At 43.4% G+C, this 20,592-nt stretch overlaps 1 protein-coding gene across 2 annotated transcripts in view; it reads right to left on the bottom strand.

Annotated features, from left to right (window-relative positions):
- Nucleotides 1-20,592, bottom strand: part of ATP7B (ATPase copper transporting beta) — a 75,124-nt gene that overhangs the window by 21,693 nt on the left and 32,839 nt on the right. For both annotated transcript variants that reach the window (XM_037527254.2, XM_037527253.2), the window contains 7 exons: nucleotides 12,435-12,683; nucleotides 10,785-10,948; nucleotides 8,109-8,270; nucleotides 6,072-6,148; nucleotides 3,657-3,831; nucleotides 2,106-2,339; nucleotides 1,313-1,404 (listed from right to left, as the gene is read on the bottom strand). In XM_037527254.2, coding sequence (XP_037383151.1) covers nucleotides 1,313-1,404; nucleotides 2,106-2,339; nucleotides 3,657-3,831; nucleotides 6,072-6,148; nucleotides 8,109-8,270; nucleotides 10,785-10,948; nucleotides 12,435-12,683 — 1,153 coding nt within the window. The remainder of the gene's footprint in view (nucleotides 1-1,312; nucleotides 1,405-2,105; nucleotides 2,340-3,656; nucleotides 3,832-6,071; nucleotides 6,149-8,108; nucleotides 8,271-10,784; nucleotides 10,949-12,434; nucleotides 12,684-20,592) is intronic.

Raw genomic sequence — 20,592 nt, 5'->3', positions numbered from 1 at the left:
AAATCTCAGCTAACACTATGAATTTCTGAGGGTTACTTAAAAGCCAGCACCCAGGCAAAAGCTGGTGGTGTTGCGCTGCGGTGGGCCTGTGCCTCATTAACTTTATTCATTCATGTCTCACCACCGATTCATGTACTCAACAAAGTGAGCCCTCAGAGGCCATCTCTCACAACACACCCAGTGTTGCAGTGGCAACAGCGTGCAAATGGGCAAGAGATGGTAGGACAGGGTACAAGGTCTGTCTTAACAAGGGGAGCATTTGGAGTGTATGTGATACTGGAAGGTAAGAAGCAGGAGAGACAGAGCCATTGAAGATCAATGAGAAATTAACAGAGAAAGGCTCCTGAGCACAGGCCCAGGGGAGAGACAACTCTCCTACCAGGGCAGGTGGGAGAAAAAGTGCAGTGGGGAAGGTTAGCTTTGTAGGTCGAGTGACAGGAAATAGATGGATTTTCCATCCAATGGTCCCTATTTTCAATAATCAGAAGTGAGATCACAGGCTAAAGGGAAAAGTGGTGGGGCCAGAGAGAGTTCAGAAATATGAAAAAGGTCTATAAATAACCACTGCCTAGAATATGACAGGGAAATACAGAAGCCTTCATTTGTTTTTAAAAAAAAAAAAAAAAAAAGTCAACGTTATTTAAAATGCTTTAAAAGTCAGTATACGTAAGGATTAAGAATTTGGAGTCTTGAACCAACAGCCTGGATCATATCCCAATTTCACTATTTAATACCTACATGTCCTTGGACCAGTTGCTTAGCTTCTCTGAAACTCAGTTACCTCATCTGTACAATAAGGGTAATAACAAGCTCTTCTTCATCAAGTTTTTCATACCTGACTCATAGTAAATGCTATGTAAGTTCCAAAGATAATGACAATAATTATCATTAATTTATCTGTCAAGTTTATAAAGGAAAATACTACTCCCATTGTTATTCTTTGGCAATTTGAAGCCCTTATCTCCCAGCCTGTCTGAATCCCCCAAAGCTTCCAAGGAAGGCTGAGCTCATGATCCACGTTTCCATGAAGCTTCCCTCAACCACCACTAGAATTCCTCTTCTAAATTCTGAACACTCCTCATCTGTACCTCTCACTGGTCATTTGGCATACACACAGCACCCTGCACTCTCGCTTACCTCTTAGTATGTAAATGCCCTGTTCACTCAACTGGATCAAGAGGCAGGCTCTTTCAGTACATGTCTTCTTCGTCCTCCCTCACAAGGTCTAGTGTCCTGTCATGTACATGGTGGGGATCTGACACAGTACAGATTGATATAAACTGACCAAGGATTTTTGATGAGGATAACCCACCTGATGATTAAGTTGTCCTCACCAAGGGTCACAACCGTGGCTTCTGTGGCTTGGAGAGACATGAGTTTGGCAAGTGCTTCTGAGGTTTTGCTCTAAGAAAGAACCAGAATGCTAAATAAGAGCTGTCATAGTTGGTCTGTGCAAACCAGACTGACATTCACAGGCCAGGACCAGAGAAAACCCCTGCAGAAAGCAGCTGCCCCTCTAATAGCCTCACTGCATGTCAAAGGATCCCCTAGAATGTGTGTCACTCACTGTCCACTGTCATGCAGCCATGTCCTCCCCATACTGAATGTTTGAGCCACTAAGTTCTATGAATTACATTTCAGATTGGAAAAGCACTACCAAGGTGCCCACTGTTTTCTTCTAGGATCAATCCAATTTCTTTTAGGGCCTGAGTTCTTTTATAGGCTACATTTAAATACTGGGTACAAGGTAGGGTGTTAAAAATGGCATGAACTTAAAATAAAAATGTGGATTTCTAGACTAATAAGCTATGTACTCAGTTATGCTCTAAGAGATGGCGTGAACTCTGATCTGAAATCCAGGTTTCTTTCCATTGCAAAGTACACCTGAACAAAAGTTTAAATAATTAACCAGATTAGCTGGGGTTTTAGAAGTCGTCACCAATTTGGAGATTAGAGATCAGATCATCTAATTATATAGAGGTTTCACATTTCTTAAGTCTTTCTCTAGATTGTACATAATTAGTAATACTAAACATGGTGTTCAAATGAATTAAGATTTGAATTACTAAAGAAAGGACTCTTTTTAAATCTGAAGCTACAGTTACCTTTGCCACGTGTTCCAGCCAACGCCCCAGGGCAATGAACACGAAGAGCATGGGAGGCGTGTCAAAGAAGGTCACGGGGCTCCTCTCAGCCTTCTCAGCTATGGCCACCACCAGGATGATGAGGGAATATACATAGGCGATGCTTGTGGCCAGCACAATCAGCACATCCATGTTGGCTGTCCTATGTTTCAGAGATTTGTAGGCCTGGACGTAGAAGTACCACCCACCGAGGAACTGGAAGACAGGAGAAGGTGGGGGCGACTATGACAAGCAGGGTACAGACCTCCAGGAGTACCCAGAGGCCGGTGGCCCTTCAGGAGTGAGAATGCTCCAGGTTCACACACAATTCTGACATGATGTTTTCCTCTGTAATTGATATTTTTTGAAGTGTAGTTCCTGATCCTGACAACTACTGGCCACTGGATGATCAGGGCTGAACAGATGATCAAGGGCTGGGGAGACATTTAAAACCCAGAGGACAGAACCTCAATGTCCATCAATAAGATAATAGTAATCACAGGTGAATAACATGGTTCATTTACTTTGTGGTCAGGGCTAGGCAGTCCCTAAAGAGAGTGCGCTGGCACTATAAACCACTAGCACAAAAGATGTCCACAGTATAAGGTTAAGTGAAAAGCCAGTTATAAATCAGTCTATCTAGTATGGTCCCATGTCAGAAGTCTGTATCTATATTACGTGAACATGTACATACACACATAACGTGGATTTTCCCCTATATAGATGGGGATCTGGAAAAATGAACACCCAACTATTGATAATATTAAGTTAACCTGGGAGAATGAGAGACTGGGTTGGAGGCAGTGTGTGATTAGTAAAAGAATGCCTTCCCCTTTTTGCTTATATTTCAGAATAGTGTGATGTTCATTATAAATGTATACTATGTTTGCAGTAAAGAAGAATATACAGAAAGGAAAAAAAAAAACAAAATCAGCTTACAAATACTTGGCCCTAGATAGTCCTAAACTAAACATTCTAACATTAAGTTAAGAGTTTTATATTTTAAAATATACAGAGGGCACACTGCCCATCAGAAATATCACTGGTTCCTTTCATATTGCCCCCAAAGTAGAAATGAAACTAGAGGCCTGTATTTTTTTCAATTACATTTAAATTATATGTCATCCTCAGATGACATTTCTGTCATTTGATATAGGACATTAAAGAGAAGCATGAGCTCCAAAGTGGTCCAGCTGCAGTTTGTGACAACCAAGGTTAATCAAGCTAAATAGTAAGCAAACTGCAGACAAATTGGTTCCCTGATCCTTGCAGCAAGGTGGTTGCTATTCCAGGGAAAGCTGAGTACCTGCAATTAACTGTTCAGAACCTTTCTAGTGCCCCATGTGAGAGGATACCCCCCTCTGCTGGTCATAAAACAGAAAAATGCAGCAACTGACTGAGATTAAGTCAGGAGAGCTGAGAGAGAGCACCACTTCACGCAGGCTGGAGGGGTGCTTCTGGCACAAAAGGACAAGGTATGTGCTGGCCACACAGAGGCCTGGAGGGAGAGGTTTGCCCCTTTCTGATACGCACCTGGACAAAGGTACACAAAATAAAGAAGATAAGATTTAGAATGGAGAGTCCTGGAATGATGTTGTGGTCCAGGATCATAGATTCATGGGGCTGGCTGTTGGGTATCAACATATAGATCATTAAACCCATAACAGGGATGCCAAACACCAGGCTGCACAGGAAAGACTTCTTCCACCTGGAAATGAAAGCAGCAACACCAACATATTAGATACTGCCTGTCATTTGGATTACAGGTGATCTCCCTTTAAGACTTGCCTTTGTCACCTGTGTGAGACAGACCGCCAAAGACTAAAATGAAATAAAGGCTCTCTGACACCATCTGAAAATCTAAACATCACGGCAAGGATGTTGCAGAGTGGTGTCAACCCAGTACTTGCCTGCCTGTGGTTGACGTTACCTCCAACATTTAGGGGAGGCAACCGAGGCCTAGACGCTGGGACTCAAGCCCTAAAAAAGGTTTAACCTGCTCAGCCTATGACTGTCTACAGATCCTTTCACTAAATGCAATCTTATACAGACTTAAAAAATGTAGATGGGCCTCCCCGGTGGCGCAGTAGGAGGATCGAGCCTCTGCAGCACTGGATCGATTTCCACCAGCCAGGGAGGGTCCCACATGGCAAGGCAGACCTCTCCTGTCTTGCCCACTGCTCCCCTCAGCAGTGAATTTCAGCCTGCCTGTTCTGTTCCCCACTCTGTCTCTGGTGAATCCTCTCACCCTCCCGTGACTCTGGCCTGTGCCCCAGCTCTAGTATAAAAAAAAAAAAAAAAAAAAAAAAAAACCTTAAAAAAAAAGTAGGTAGAAGCAGTGTTTTATTAGTATAAACTTACTTATACATTCAATTTTAAACTATTACTTAAAATTGAGTCAGTGAATTGGGGGGCAAGGAAGTCAACTGTGGTTTCACATTAGTTTCTACCTCTATGACATCCCAACCAAGTGGTTGTGGAAGTTCTAATGTGCCTCAACTAGGGTCTGAAAACCACTCCCTGTAAGACTGAAGTCGCACACTCTCAGGCTGCTGCCCCAGGGCCTGAGTGTTAGCCCCTAACTAGCTTCCAGAGGTTTCTGCTGCAGGTGCCTCTTGTCCTCTCAATATGCCCATTACAGCAACCACATGAGCCTCTGTATGATTTCCACCCACACCTTCAGCTTGGCAGCTTCTACTTGTTCTTTGAGGCTCAACTCATGTGTCCCTGCTTGTCATTTTCTCAGTCTTCCAAGAACTCACTTGAACCACTGCTTGTCACTCTTTCTCAGTCAGAGACTAGGTCCTTCTAAGTTAGGGATGAAGTTCTATTTGTCCCCAGCGCTTGGCACAGTGCCTTTCACAGAAGAGCAGCCTCATGTTTGTTGAATGAATAAGTAACATCTGAAACAATGAGTAAACCCAAGTCTCTTGTTTCCCAAGTCACTTTTTTCGTCCACTTGATCACAATTCCTATCCTCAGATCCTACCTCTAGAATCCATTCAAATAAAGTATCAAATATTATAAAAAAAAAAAATCCACATTTCATTTCACCCAAATTAAGTGCTGCCCAATCTGTTAGCCGCCAGCTATAGGTGGCTTAAAATTAGTTAAAAATAAAGGAAATCAAAAACTCAGTTCCTCAGTCACTCTAGCTGTACTTCAATGCTCAGTAGCTATGGCTACCAATACTGGGCAATGCAGATAAAGAACATGTCTGTTGTCACAGAAAGTTCCATTGGACAGCACTGTGTTTGAGGGTTAACATCATAAGGTAGGGACTCCCTGGTGGTGCAAGGGGTTAAGCACAGCACTGTGAAGCTATCCACAGCCTCTGCAGCACGAGTTCAATTCCCAGCCAGTTAGGGAGCCACCCACATGGCGCGGCAGACCTCTCCTGTCTCGCCCACTGCTCCCTTCAGCAATGTATTTCAGTCAGTCTGCCTGTTCTGTTTCCCACTCTGTCCCTGGTGAATCCTCTCAACCCCCGCACCTCTGGTCTGTACCCCAGTTCTTGTATGCATAAATAAATAAATCTTAGGGCCTCCCCGGTGGCGCAGCGGGTTGAGCACCACACTGTGAAGCTGTCCACAGCCTCTGCAGCACAGGTTCAATCCCAGCTGGCCCGGCGAGAATCCCACATGGCGCAGCAGACCTCTACTGCGGCGCCCACTGCTCCTGTCTGCCTGTTAGGCTCCCTGCTCTGTCTCTAGTGAATTCTCTCACCCTCCTGCTCCTCTGACTATAACCCAGTTCTTGTATAAATAAATCTTAAAAAAAAATTTTTTTAAAAAAAATCACAGGGTAAAGGTAACTAATCCAAGTGGAATGCACTATGGGAACCAGAGGCAGCAGGGACATCAATATGCACAGAATGAGGCAGAGTCAGCCCAGGCAGAGAGAGCCACTTAGATAAGAGCTGTGCTTTATCTTTTCTGTTCTACCTACTGCTTTATTTCCACCTTGTGGTCCAAATGATGAGCGTTGGGGTTTCTCTGGGCCGGGGAAGCATGAAAGCCGATTTCCTTGTTATCAAAAAGACAGGGGTGGGAAACAAGAAGGAAGGCACTTGATTAAAACATGCACTGGTAGAAAGAATGTTTACATCTTTACACATTAGAAAGAATCTATAAGCACCTCAGAAAACAGTATTGGTTTTTCCTCTTATGACATCTTTCTCCCAATCACCCTGTCAGAGGTTCACACCATCGATGATTAGAGACTGTATCACCCCCAAGAAGGAGCAACAGTCCTGAGCCCAATCTCAGCAAAGGCAGCAGGTTCTAGGAGATAACTTCTCAGGCTCCAAAGCTAGTCAGTATAGAGCAATAAAGTCAGAATTTTTGAGTTAAATCCCAAATATGGAGTGGTCAGGTGCTTTGTCAGTCATTCTCTGCATGAGGAAACTGGAGGGCAAGCCACAGCATTAGCAGAACCGCTGGATAAGCTCTCGGGTATCCAGGCTCCCAGCACAGGCTTCTTCTCGAAGAGTAGACCTGGGCTGCTTCCACACACTGCACACTGGTGTCGCTTTCCCTGCTCTCCAGCCCTCTCTACCTTATTTGATCCGATTGCTGAGACTCTGAGACCCTTTATAAATATACACAGGAAAAGTTGCCAGGAAGTGTCCCTTTGGTCAGCACAATATAAAGAGGGGCCACAAAACACCGGTGTATGGATTTTACACAAAAAAAACAAAAATTATGGTGAGAGAAAGAACATATCAAACTGTCTAAACACAAATCATTTCACAACTAATACTGACCTAATTATTTTAGGAAATGATGCCTCAGAGATGCAAGAAAGGAAGAGGTCAAATATCAGCAATTTTCCTTGAACAAGGATAGAGAGGGCCCTGTCCCAAGCTCAGCGGGCTGGTTGGAGGCCAGCAGGGGGCATTGTAAATAAGGGTAACCAAGAAGCACTCAAAGGTACCACTGAACCTCCCTACTATTAAAGCATCTGTCTGCCTCTCAGCCACATCAATCCCGTGTTACTACTGTTAGGTAAGATCTATATATGTAGAAAGAGAAAGGCGGCTGAGCTACGAGATCTGAATTTGTGCGTCACTTCTCAACCTGCTAGCTAGACCCAGCTAGCAAAGTCACTTAACCTCTCTGGGGATCTTTTGTCATCTGCTAGCGAAGTCATGCTGTTAGCCTCTGAGGCTGACACATAGCAGCAGCAGCAGCAGCACTGCATGTCAAGAGCTCTGCTGAGGTCATACAATAGATAGCATCTAGCTTTAAATCACACATACACACAAAGAGCAGAAAACTAAAGACATTACAAGTTGCTACAAAATGTTTCATTTCCTAAGCAATTTCAAAAGTAACAGTTCTCCCTAAACTTCATTTCTTCTTGCTATTAGTTTTTACAAATTAATCTGGCACAGTTTGAACTGTTTAACCCTTTCAGATGCCCACTAATGCTCATCCTCCTCTGGTGCTGTATAACATAGACCTTAAAAAGGAAACAGTGTATCTGTGGACTAAGGAAGGGACTAGTGGTAGGAAGTACATGAAAGCTATTCTAATTAATTTTTCAAAGCAGAAATGACTAAACTCCTCCCATGATAAGACAGGGTTAGCCTGATGGCAAAACTCAGAATACTTTTTTTCAATACCAACATTCCTTTGGCCTTAGATACTTGGAGTACAGATATAAATCCTTTTAAATTACAATCACGCAAGTTAACCCCACATACTAGTGATGTTAATTTTTCTCAGAAAAGACCTAAAATTAAAATAATAATGTCTTCTTCCCCCATCTTTCTCTTACTCAATCACTGATCTTCCTCCTGAGATTACCTGATATTTGCTTACCTTCACCGTTTATGATTCACTTTATTTCCACAGAAAAATTGAAGGATTTTAGGTGACTCTCATTTTTTCCCTTTTTGTACAGCTACATTTTCTCATTTTTCTACAGTAATTATATATTACTATTTTTAAGTAGATATAATTTTGCTAATGAATGACATACCTCAATAATTTTTACAATATCCCGTGGACCAATAATTTCAGGATCAAACTTCACATGGGCTTTGCTGGTGGCAAGGGCCACGGAGGCGTAGGTGATTCCATCAGTCCTTGTGAGCTTGGACTCTATGTTGTGAACACAGGAAGCACAGGTCATCCCGGTGATCTGCAATAAAGGATGACAAAAATCCCTCACCCAGGATCAAGAGGAGCTTATCAAAGGCACACCACCGAAAGTTAGCCTAACAGGCAGCCACCAGCCTTTTCTCCTTCCCTAACAACCTTCCCAAGATGCTGGACATTCACTTCCATGCTCTATGCAAGATTTTTACCCCAAACATTCCCTCAGGGGCTTCAGGGATATAAACAGTCCTTCTTCCCCAGGTCACTACAGGACTCACAGATAATCACTACAGACACAGATGGCAACAGACAGAGACTTGACTTCAGGTTCTGATGATGGATTTTTGCAAGTTACTTCACATTCTTTGTCTCAGTTCTCATCTCACCAATGACCCCAGGTAATAATGCCTGCAGTTCCTCTACCTCAAAAGGGAAAGGATGTGCAACTCTGCAAAATCCTTTGTTCCAAAATACTTTCCACGATCTCAAGGGTCACTGGCATCTGATCTAGCTAATGCCCTCCCTATTGCAGGCTCTGCTGATTCCAAGGATGAAACATCAATACCTCATTATCAATAGGAGGAAAGGACCTAAGAAGTAACTGATGGAGGAATGGAATTTGAAGTGGTACCAAAGTATGATAGGGTGTTAACAGGTGAAGTAAGGGCACGGTGAGGAAGAAGCAAGGGGAAAGATGGCAGGACAGCATAAGGGGTTCAGGCGGCTACCAACAGTCAGGCGTGACTGGACACAGGAAACTCAGAAAGAAGGAAGCCTGCCCTGTTAGTTGGGTCCACACAAAGACTCTTGAACACCCAACTAAAAAGTATTGCTAAATCAACACTTGACAGGAAGTCAGTGATGGGTAATAAACATCAGAATGACAGGACTGGAGCTCAGATTGAAATCAGCATCAATTATCTCAAAATCAACGATCTCTAATCAGAATACAATCACATTGGCTTGGGACCCCAGGAAAAGACAGGCAATGCAATCCAAACCTTATAAAGTCCACAAATATTTCCTCAGTGCAACAAGCTCTCATTTTACTTTTGCAGTCACCCTAATAATGATACGAAATGTAATACTACACCCTTGCAATGTGCCAAGAATGCCACAAATATACTGTCCTGCTCACACCAACCATATTGTGTTGGTCTCAGAAACCGCAGCACCAAGGGGTTTGGGAACTTGTCCAGATGGGGCAGAGCTGGAGTCTGAAGCTGATGGCCTGGGACTGAGTCTTTGCTGGTGGCAAGGTATCTCATGAGGTGATCTTTATAACTGTCCCCGCAGTGACAGGGCCAGGACTGAGGCCCAGTACAAGCTACTCCACTCAATGTGAGAAAAAGGAGCTGCAAGTGAGATATGCCGTCCCTGTAATGTGCATTGGACAAAGCAGACAATCCACTCTCCCAAGTACCACTGGTCCAGAGTACTAATGAAACAGACAGAAATGCCTACACACAATGTCTGCACATGTGAGGACAGTATAACCACTGACACTGCTTAGTTAAAAAAAAAAATCAAAACAAGGTTTCACATTTCCTGATTCAGAATTTCCCTCTAGTGGCAGTCGGAGCAGGCAGAGATGGCCCCATGACCTGGGGCCCTGCTCCTGTCACAGGGGCTGGTTTGAGCTGAAATCTGGTGAACATTACACTTTGCCCTCCACATGCACAGAGGCCTGACCAGAGCAAAGGGTTTGCTGTGCAAATACCACCACTTATCAGGAGCTCAAAGTGCCACTGGTGTCCTCAGTACTTTTTCTTCAAACATTTACTTATCACCAATGGCAGTGACTAAACATAGCAAGGAAATAAAAGACCCTTTTACCTCAGTGAAAGAGCATTATTTAGTTCCTTGTGGGTTTTGTCTAAGTCTTCTTTTATTTACACAAAAGAGCTTTGTGCAGAAGTGCTTGGGAACACAGCACGTTCGGAAGCCCAGCTATACCTGTTGACTTCACAGGCTTGTTGACATGTGCACGGGTGAGAGTGCACGAACAGGAAATGACAACCTGCCCCATCCCAGCCACTCTGGGCATTCGTGACTGAGGACTCGGGGACACTCTGGTCAACAATCACCTTCTCAACACCCCTGCACCTCCCAACAAGCCCCATCTTTGAATGTACTGCCAACCACAACAATGCCCTCCCTTAGCCTCCGGCATTCCAGCTTCGCTCCAGCTTTGTGGAGTGTGTTCATACTCAACTCCCTCAAGCCACCAAACCCAGAACAGTCACCATTTTTAATTGCTCTTCTTCCAACAATTCCACAACTTGTCACCACCTCCTTTCTCTCCTCCTCTTCCTCATACCCTGAATATAGTGGGATCCTCATATTACTTTTTGATATAACTGACATTCCTTAAAAAAAAAATGAACACATTGTCATTGTTTTCAAAGGAAACAAAACCGCCAATGATAGCAGCAAACAGGACGCATGGAGCGGAGGGAGTGGCCTGACCACAGCCATGCTTCTTCAGAGCATACCTGCAGCCGGTCAGAGGCCTGCTGCACCCCAGCACCCACATCCACCCAGCCACCACACTTACAATCAGCTCGAGGTCGCCATCGGAGCCTGCGTAGTCTTCCATTACTGATGCATCAAAGCCCAAGTCCTGGATGAGCTGAGCTATCTCGAGTGGCTGGATGACTTCTGGATTATACTTAACCTCTGCCTTTCCAGCCATTAAGGCAACCAGCACGGAGAGAATACCTGAAACCATTGGGTCACAGCTGTAACACTCTGGGCAAGGGCTCTGGGATGACATGTTCAACAAAACCTAATGCAAAAATGTCTGCCCCAGAAGACTTGAGAACAATGGTTCTCATACTAGGCTGAACATCAGCTCCCTAGGAAGGTTTACAATCACAATGCCTGGCCCTTAACCCAGACCAATTAAATCAGAATCTCTCAGGGTGGTTGCCAGTCACCTTAGTTTTTTTCTTTCTGAAACTCCCCAGATAATTCTAATGAATAGCCAAGTGGGACATCACTACCTCAGAATAATGTCTCACACTGGGCAGACTGGCCAGTTGAGGACCTTGTTGAAATTCAGTGAGTCTGGGATGGGTCTGGGGCGGGCCTGGGGTTCTTGCAGGTCCACCCAGCTCCCAGACAAGGCACATGTTGCAGACCTGGTGGCCACTTCAAGTCAAGCTCTAGAACTAGACACTGATGGGTAGACACACCTCAAAGCAAGGGATGTAGTCTGCAGTATACCCATGAAGGATATACTTTTTTCTTCAGATCCTTTCAGTTCTTAATGACTTTAGGATTGAAAAATTGCTACAGACTATCTTGCTAAAACTGCTGTGCTGGTTTAAGGGAGGGAAAAAACACCTCATTGAAATAAATGAAAAGAATGATGAGCTTTTGAAAGGATGCCATAGGGAATAAAAATGAAGAATTCAAGTCAGGAGTAGAAACACAGGCACTGTGGGATTACAGGCTAAAGTCAGCTCACAGATTACAAAGGAACTCCTCAAACACCTCAATTTGAGAACGGTCATTTAAGAGTTAAAAAAAAAAAGCACAGTGAACCAGAGTAGGGAGAGATGTGTCATCTTAACTTAGGGTTGATTTTCAGGGTGAAGGAGTCTAAACAGAAAGACACATGAAGTCACTGGAGTGACCCTGGTTGTGCAATTGAGTCATTGTTAAGATAGTTTCCAAATTAAAAAAAAAAAAAACTGGGACAGGCTTTTGTTCCACTTTCAGGTATAAGAGACAGCACTGGAAATCTAGCTTAAGAGGACAAAACGTTGCCATTTCCACATCATTCTATGGCTTACAAGGACAAGAAGTCAGCATATTTGAACTTGGAACTTCACAAGATGCAGGCTGTTTAATCGTTTGATAGTAAGATGTTCATGTGATGGGAAGAGAAAAATAAGGGCTATGACTAGGCCAGGCTAATCAAAGAGCCTACTCATGGAATGTACCATGACCTTTAAACTGGATTTCTAACTTACTCAAGAACACACTTTATCTCAAACAACTTAAATACTTCTTAAAGAACAATGCCAATTGCCCAAGAACATTAGACAAACATCTACACTGTCATTAATGAACTTGGTACCAGATTGTCCCAGCCACTGAAAAATACAGTCAATAGAGACTGCCGAGAGCACATGGCTCCCTACTTTATGACTGAGTCTACACACAGCACCCCAGTTTAACCTGGGTGTAGATCACTTACCAGCTTCTTTCTGCAGGCTTCTCTCTATGTTAGACACACAGGATGCACAGGTCATGCCCGTGATCTGTAAAAAGCACTTCTGTGGTACCACCGTTTTGGAGACTTGTGGGGATCTGGAAGAGCCGAAATTTTCAGGGAGTCCCCCAGCCTGGAGAGGCATTTCCTGCACAGATCCAAGGGCATCAGCTGCAGTTGGCACCCTGGCACTCTCCACACAGGGGTTTCCAACATGGCTGCCAGGGCGGTTTTCTAGGATAAAATGTCAGAAATCATTCACATAAGAAAAACAAATGAGGGCCTCCCCGGTGGTGCAGCGGTTGAGCGCTGGGTTGCGAAGCTGCCCGCAGCCTCTGCAGCGCCGGTTCAATCCCCGGCTGCTCCCTGGCCACCGGAGGAGGGTCCCCCATGGGGCGCAGACCTCTCCTGCCGCCCGCTGCTCCCCTCAGCAGTGTACTTCGGTCCTTCTGCCTGCTCTGCTCCCCGCTCTGGCTCTGGTGAATTCTCTCACCCTCCCGCGCTTCTGACTGTACCCAATGCTTGTACATATAAATAAATAAATAAATAAATAAATGAATGAATGAATGAATGAATGAATGAATCTTAAAAAAAAAAAGAAAAAAGAAAAACAAATGATACATTTTTTTCAGAACAGGTTCAAGCTGAACAATATTAAAATGAAAGCTTTTGAAGAGGCTACTTGGGGATTGGTGTTTCCATCACTCTCTCTCCCTCCCCTGAACCAGAGACAGAGGCACACAATTAAAGACATAGGAAAATATGCCAAATACTTTGAGAATGGAATGTTGTGGCTAACGAATGCTCGAATTGGATAATAACAATATTAATTCCCCAGGCACATGCATTTACATATATGATCCCCTTTCATCCTTAAAATAGCCCTCTGTGGTAAATGCTATCATCATTGCTGTTTTAGAGATGAAGAAATGAGTTTACCCAGTACCCCCGAGGTGGCAAGCAGTGAAGTTAGCTTCTAAACCGGGCCTGTTTAACTCTGTTTGGCCCCAGAACCCATCACTCTGGTTAAGAGAGGTTCACTCCCGCCCCATGAGAAACAAAAGGACCTTTCTTGAGTTGTTTGCCTTTCTCTTACTGTGTAGATGTCCTACATATACTCTAGGCACAAGTCCTTTGTCAGGTGTGTACACCGCAAATATCTGCTCTCAGGCTGCGATTTGTGTTTTCTCTTTTATCTACTGGTGTCTCTTTTGATAAAAGAAGTCCATTAATGATTGTGTTTTTCGCACTTTATAAATAGTGGTGAAAATGTCCATGGTATTTTCTTTTTTTTAAGTTATTATTTTAATTTTTTTATGTATTTTTTACATTGTTCTTCATTTTTGTACAATGTGTGTTTTCTCATCTCAGTTACAGTCCCCGTGAAATTCCCACCACCCATTCACCCATGCACCATCACCCTAGTCCCTTGTGCTCTTCCCACCCCCGTTTTGCTCCTAGTCCCTTCACCCTGCCCCTGCAGAATATCTCTGGTTTATAGATGTTTGGTGATTTTGATTTTCACTTTATTATAATTACTTTTTTTCCCTGATCCCTTATTTGGATGCTTTACATTCCTCCTATAAGTCAAACCATCTGATATTTTTCATTTTCTTTCTGGCTTATTTCACTGAGCATGATCCCTTCCAGCTCTATCCATTTTGCTGCATTCCTGTCATGAATTAGGAAACCATGTATGTGTGGACCTATTTCTGGATTCTCCATTATGTCCATTTACCTTTTCGTCTTTTGCGCCATTTTTAAAGGTATAATGTACTCAGAATAAGATGCACAAGAGTTCCAGTCTATGAATCTTTACATATGATGCATTCGTTCCTTCTACTACTATAACAAATTCCATTAATGCAGTGACTTACCACCACAATGCATCATCTTACAGTCCTGTAGGTTAGATGTGGGACATGAGTCTAAAATCAAGGACCTGGCAGGACTGTGTTCCTTGGTAGAGGCTCAGAGGAGATCAGTGCTTCTGAAGGCAGAAAGGCATTTTTTTCTGCCTTTCCCAGCTTTTCCAGGCCATTTACATTCTTTAGCTCATGGTCCCCTTGGTCCATCCTCAAAGTTAGCAATGTCAAGTCTCTTCAGTCTTCACAAGTCTCTAAACCAGTCAGGAGCGGGTCTCCACTTTCACAGACTGATGGTGATTCGATTGGCCCACCAGAATAATAAGTAAGTCCCCCCAGATATCTCTATCTCTAGGTCCATTTCATTCACTGCACCTTTACACAACAAAGTTCTTTTTGTTATGTAAAGTAACATTCACAGGGTCCAGGGATTAGGGTGGGAACATTTTGGGGGCCATTTTTCTTTTTGCCCACCACATGTGTATATAACTATGCAACTAATCACCAACCTGGTCACAATGCAGAGCGCTTTTTGTTACTGGAGAAAGTCACACCATTTTGATGACACAAAATACCTTTAAGAATACACTGAAAAGATAATTCTATCACTTAATGATGAATTCTCATTATTTGAAAAGCCACTGCTGCAGGAGACAGAAGATGGTATTAGCCTGTATTAACAGCCTCTTCTAAATAAATCTCACATATTGGGAGGTTTTGCTTCTTTTCTGAAAAATGCTAATACTACTTCCACTCACTTTAAGAGTTCAGCTGATCTACAATTTTAGCACTTGTATAAAAGACTTCCAATACTCTGGTCTCACCTTCAGCACAGGTTTATGCTCCAGCTCCTTGTTACTGTTCAAAATAACTCTGCTGCTTGGATCTCAGAGTCACAAAATCTATTTTGTGGCCACAGCCTCTTAAGATTCAACCTCCTACATCCATCAGCCCTCCTGCACCTTCCCAACTTCTCCCTACCTTCCCAGTCCATCATCAGTTTTCTATATATGCTGCCTTTCATCCAAAAATGGTCAACAGTTTAGATGCTATCATAATATTATAAAGAATTTCATATTCACTGTGATAGTGGGATTTATAATAAATATATACTTGGTCTTTGTCCCATTTCTGGCACAGAGTTCCTGAATCCTTTGGAATTAAAGTTCCTTTTGTTGTGCTAACAAGATGACCTGTGGACCACACCTAAGGATGGAGGCTGGTTGCCAGTGCTCCAGTAGAGACAACCATGTGATGAGAGGGCTAGAATTTTCAGTCTTACCTCTGGAGCTCGTGAAAAGGGAAGGAGGCTAGTCACCAAATGGTTGATAATTTAATCATTTGTGTCTATGTGATGGAACTTCCATAAAAACCCAAAAGGATTAGGTGGAGTGGGGGAGCATGGGTCCCCCAGAGAAGGGATGGAAGGAAAGCTCAGCAGCCCCTCCTCATGCCTTGTCCTATGCATCTCCTCCATCCTGCTGTTCCTGAGTTATAACCTTTGTAATTCACCAGTAGTTGTGGGCAGACTAGTTTCCCAAGTTCTGCTCTATCAAATTAAGCAGACACAAGGAGGGCGTCACGGGAACCTGACTTACAGCCACATGGAAGCACAAGTTGCTACCTGGACTTAAGACTGGCATCTGAAATGCAAGGAAGTCTTGAAGAACTGAGCCCTTAACCTGGGGGACATGATGCTATCTCTGGGTAGATAGTGTAAAAATTGGTTGAAATTGTAGGACACTTGGCTGTCATCAGAGAACTGTTTGGAAAAATACACACAAATCTAAATGGCAACTAGAAACATACCCCCTTACTAACCTACAATTTATATGCTGTCATTCTCTAACATTGAGGTGCAACAACTAAATTCTGGGCTTCTGGAAATTGCTAAAGAAAATTGAAATTATCAAAAATGCAAACAAGCTTATGTTATAGGGTCCTTTTATCAGTCTGTGCTAATAATTCAGGTGGGCATATTAATTGATTCAGTTTTCTGGAAATCTATTTGACGATATTATAAAAAAAAAACAGTACCTCTATTTGTCACTTAATAGAGTGACAAATATTTAAGACGAATGAAATAAAATGCTTATATCTTGTGACTCAGCAAGTATGTTTTTAAATAATTATCATAAGGAAACAATTAAGTAGGTACACAAAGATTTGGTGTCAGAGATGCCCATAAGTATTATTTACAATCACACACACAGAAAATAAACTGGAACAGTTCAATAGGAAATTGACTGAGTAAATTACAGTGCATCCATGTGATAAAATGCAATGCAGCCACCGAACATAGTGTTGAGAATTCTGCTCCTGAAAGTGTTCACGATGAATTGCAGAATGAGAAAGAAATTACAAAACTATGTACACAACCCTTCCTTTCCTAAATATAAATTATATATGTTCTAGGAAAAGTCCAAAAAAAACATGTATGAAATGAATTGTGCCATGTGAATTTTGGGGGAAAAGATTTCAGGGAGAGGGGACAGCAAGTATAAGACCTGGGGTTGAGGGCAATGCTGATAAGAAGAATGGAAAGGGGTCAGAAAAGAATAGGTAAGGGCAGGGGCTTCTAGACTGCCCTAAACACTCTTCCTCTTACAATACGAGATGGTAGGGCTTGGGACTATCAACAGAGCAAGAGAATTGTTGTGCCTGCTGGGCCAGAATAGATCATAAGGTTTAAAGGAAGAAGAGAGAAGACCAATTGGAGGTTCTTCCAAGATCCAGAAAACAGTGATAGTAGCTTGGACCAGAGTGCTAGCCTATTGATAATCTCCCCTTACTTATACCCAAGCTCCATCTAAGCCAGACTGCGTCCAAGACATACCTAGAGGACTCCCACCTCAGGCCTGTGCTCACATCTGTCTGGTGTGCAATTCAGCCCTTCTCTGCCTGCTGAAATCCTATCTAGGCCCAGATCCAGGGTTAGCTCTACCATCAAATCTTTGGGAGTTTCACAACCAGATGCTGGACTTGCTCCTTATCTTCTGAATCCCAAAAGTACACGACTTACATCTTCCTTGTTGCATTTATTCAAACCCACCTTGGATGACAGGTCTCTGTGCCTGCCTCCCTGCTAGGTACTGGACGGCCTGTGAGCACAGCAGCAGTTGGCAAAGTCCTGGATCCAAAGGCCCATCATACGCTGAGACAAGGGAACAGTGCCTCTGAAAGAGGCAACACCCATTTACAAGGGTGAGAGGAACATGTCATACCTGACATTCCTTTTCCTCACCCTATATTCATAAAAAAAAAAAAAAAAAAAAAAAAAAAAAAAAACTAACCATGCAATACAAGCAGAGCTCTCTTCCAGATAAAAAACCAGGTCTCAATGTATTTTCAGCTGTCAAATGAGCTGACAAATTCCATGTCCATCACTTGCCATGTTTTCTCAGACTGTTCCCTTCCCTTCCCCACTTATTATCACAAGGGGCTGACCCCACAATCCACTTTCCCCCAGGCTCCCTTGTCAACTGGTTTCTGATTAAATTTGTCACATGGGAGATAACAAGTGAGAAATGATGGGACAGAAAGGTGCAAAACCAAAGTGTTTCCCCATCTGTGTACTGGGAACCCAGCTCCCAGTTCCAGCAGTGCTAGTTCCCATGAGGCCCTCCCAGCCCCCCAGCTGTCACAACACATCAGAACTTCCAGCTGATTAGAGGAATGGAAAGGGGTCAGAAAAGAACAGGTGAGGGCAGGGGCTTAGAACCTCCAGCCTGGGTGTGGTGGTTTCTACTACTATTAACTGCTTGGGTTTCCTTCCCATTCTTTTATTTTTTGTTCACATCCTTGTAAATATCGATAGTTTCCCAGCTGCAATCCCTCCATTGAGCCACCCTACAACCCTGCTTGTCATAGTCATTTTCTTTCTCTTTCATTTTCTTCACAAACACCTACTATGCGCTGGGTGCTCCTGAGTCAAAGGAGTACCCAAGTCAATCCAAAATGACTCATCAAATACATACAAAGCATTTTTAGTATTTAAGTGACTATAAAAAACAGTCACCAATGTACACTAACACTTGATCTTAAATTAAAGTTGCCAGGTAAAGTACTGATGTCCAGCTAAATTTGAATTTGATAAACAACCAATAATGTTTTGGTATAAGTATGTCGCAAATACTGCATGAGACGCATTTACACTAAAACATTGCTCATTGTTTAACTGAAATTCAAATTTAATGAGGTAGCCTATTTTTTATTTACTAGATCTGGTATCCTAATATCTCTTGGGTTAGCATAATTTTCATACTTCTGCCCAGTAAAAATCACTCTTCTTTTCTTTCTTGGTTTACTTAGTCATATCCAATTTTTCTGGATTGTAAACTTCAATGCAAATTTCTTTTTACTGCCAAAAACCTGATTCAATGTTAAAATCTTTAAACCTCACACAAATATAGCAGATGACAACTACATTTTTTAACTGTTGAGTATGGAATTTACCATTCTATTGTTTTTTCCTTATTATTTGTTGTTAAACAAATCAACTCCTTCCTGAAAGTTGGTACAGAAGGCAAAGGACAAAATGGGCCACGTCACTCCCCATGATTTACCCACAACCTTCAGTGACATGTATAAAAAAAAATCTCTCAACACAGCCAGTCCTCAAGGAGACACACTGTGTCTCGATCTCCATGAGAGTGGACTGGGATATGCAAGTCCAGGCGAGCTAAGCATAGCCTGTGGGCTTGGCTCACAGACTCGTCATTGTGAGGGCCAACCACATCCCCAGAGCAGTAGGCTCCAGCCATAGGCTGATGCAACTTCACATCCCAGTGTAGCCTATTTCACACTGACAGGGCCTGGATCTTGGGATCTGAATAGTTTAAATACTACTACTCACAGGTGTCCCTCATAAAAGGCCCACTTCCCCCTCCTTAACTTTCAGCCTCTCACTCCTTAACCTCTGTGGTTCCCCTAGCTCTTTCCTTGAAGCTTCTTTATTTCCAGGACTCCACCACTTCACTCATCAGTGTTGTACAAGATCCTCCTCTCTTCCTCCACATCAAGGTCACCACATTCCTCCCTCTGCTCCTTCCCCTTCTCACACTCTTCTAGGGTCTTCTATCAACTCCTATGGCTCCCAAAACTCAAATCTGCACTTCCAGCCCCATTCTCTCCCTGGAATTCCAGGTTCACCATTCAAGGCTCCTCCAGTATCCACCTCAGTTCACTGCAGGCTGTTTTTCTCATCCGGAGGCCTCCCCCATCACACATACCCTTAATCTGACACCAAGGCTGGTGGAGTTGACTTCCTGAAGGTTTTTCATATCCATCTCTTGCTCTCCAGCCCCACATCATTTCTCACCGGTCTCCAATGTGGTCTCCTACGTCACTTGATACTGACTGGTCTTCTAAAATATAATCTGACCTGTGTCTCCTCTGATAAAAATCACTGGTGACTCCCCTCTGTTTGACATGCAGGATATATCTGGGGTAACCTACCCACTGTCCAGCCTCAGTCTCCACCCTCCCCCAGTCCTCACCCTCAAGGAGGCCACCTGGCCCTCTTTCTAGCTTTCCCCTTATACTGTGCTGCCCTCTAGGCCTGCAGGTCACTTTCCAGGCTGCTTCCGGGTCCCCTAGCTTGTGTACCCCTCCTCTGCATCTCACTGGATCACCCCCACTCACCCTCACCCTCCCAGAGGAACCCTTTTGAGCATCCAACTTTGGCTCAGCTGCCACGTGGACTTACAAGGACTTGTCCCACTGTCTCCGACCTCCCCGCCCCTACAAGGCAAGCTCTCAGGAGAGGCCCTGTCTCATGTATTCAGTAGCTCACAACTCGCAGTCCTGGGGCTCTTATGTAAGAGAAATGTAAAAGAAGGCCAGCAATTGAATGTGCGCTACCCTAGAGACTCTGCCTAGTGATGAAACCTCAACCATGCAGGTTGTCACGCCATCCCTGCCCACAGCCAGCCAGGGTGCTAAGGAAATCATCGTCAAGGCCTTCTCTTAAATCCCACTTTCAACAGAAAACCAGCTGGTCAGACTATAGTTGTGCTGTTTTTACTGTTTTGTTTGAGAAAGAAATGATGATGGTTTCTCTGGAGAGAAAATGGTCTGATGTTCCCACAGTACTCTTTCAAAAGAACATGGAATCAGACCTCGCTTCAGAAAAGCAGCCAAAAATCCAAGGAGCTTAAAATGCTAGTCCCAGCTACATGAAGGCAAAAATGTATACACTTGGAAATTCTATCTCATGTGTCCTGACAAACAATACCAGAGGAAAAGTTGCAGGATTCTGTTCACCACAGTCACCATGT

This window comes from Talpa occidentalis, unplaced genomic scaffold, assembly GCF_014898055.3.
Source record: "Talpa occidentalis isolate TD23 unplaced genomic scaffold, MPIMG_talOcc4v2.1 talOcc4.5, whole genome shotgun sequence".
Classification (NCBI taxonomy): domain Eukaryota; kingdom Metazoa; phylum Chordata; class Mammalia; order Eulipotyphla; family Talpidae; genus Talpa; species Talpa occidentalis.
The sequence above is the reverse complement of the archived record's forward strand: the minus strand, read 5'-3'. Positions and strand labels throughout refer to the sequence as shown.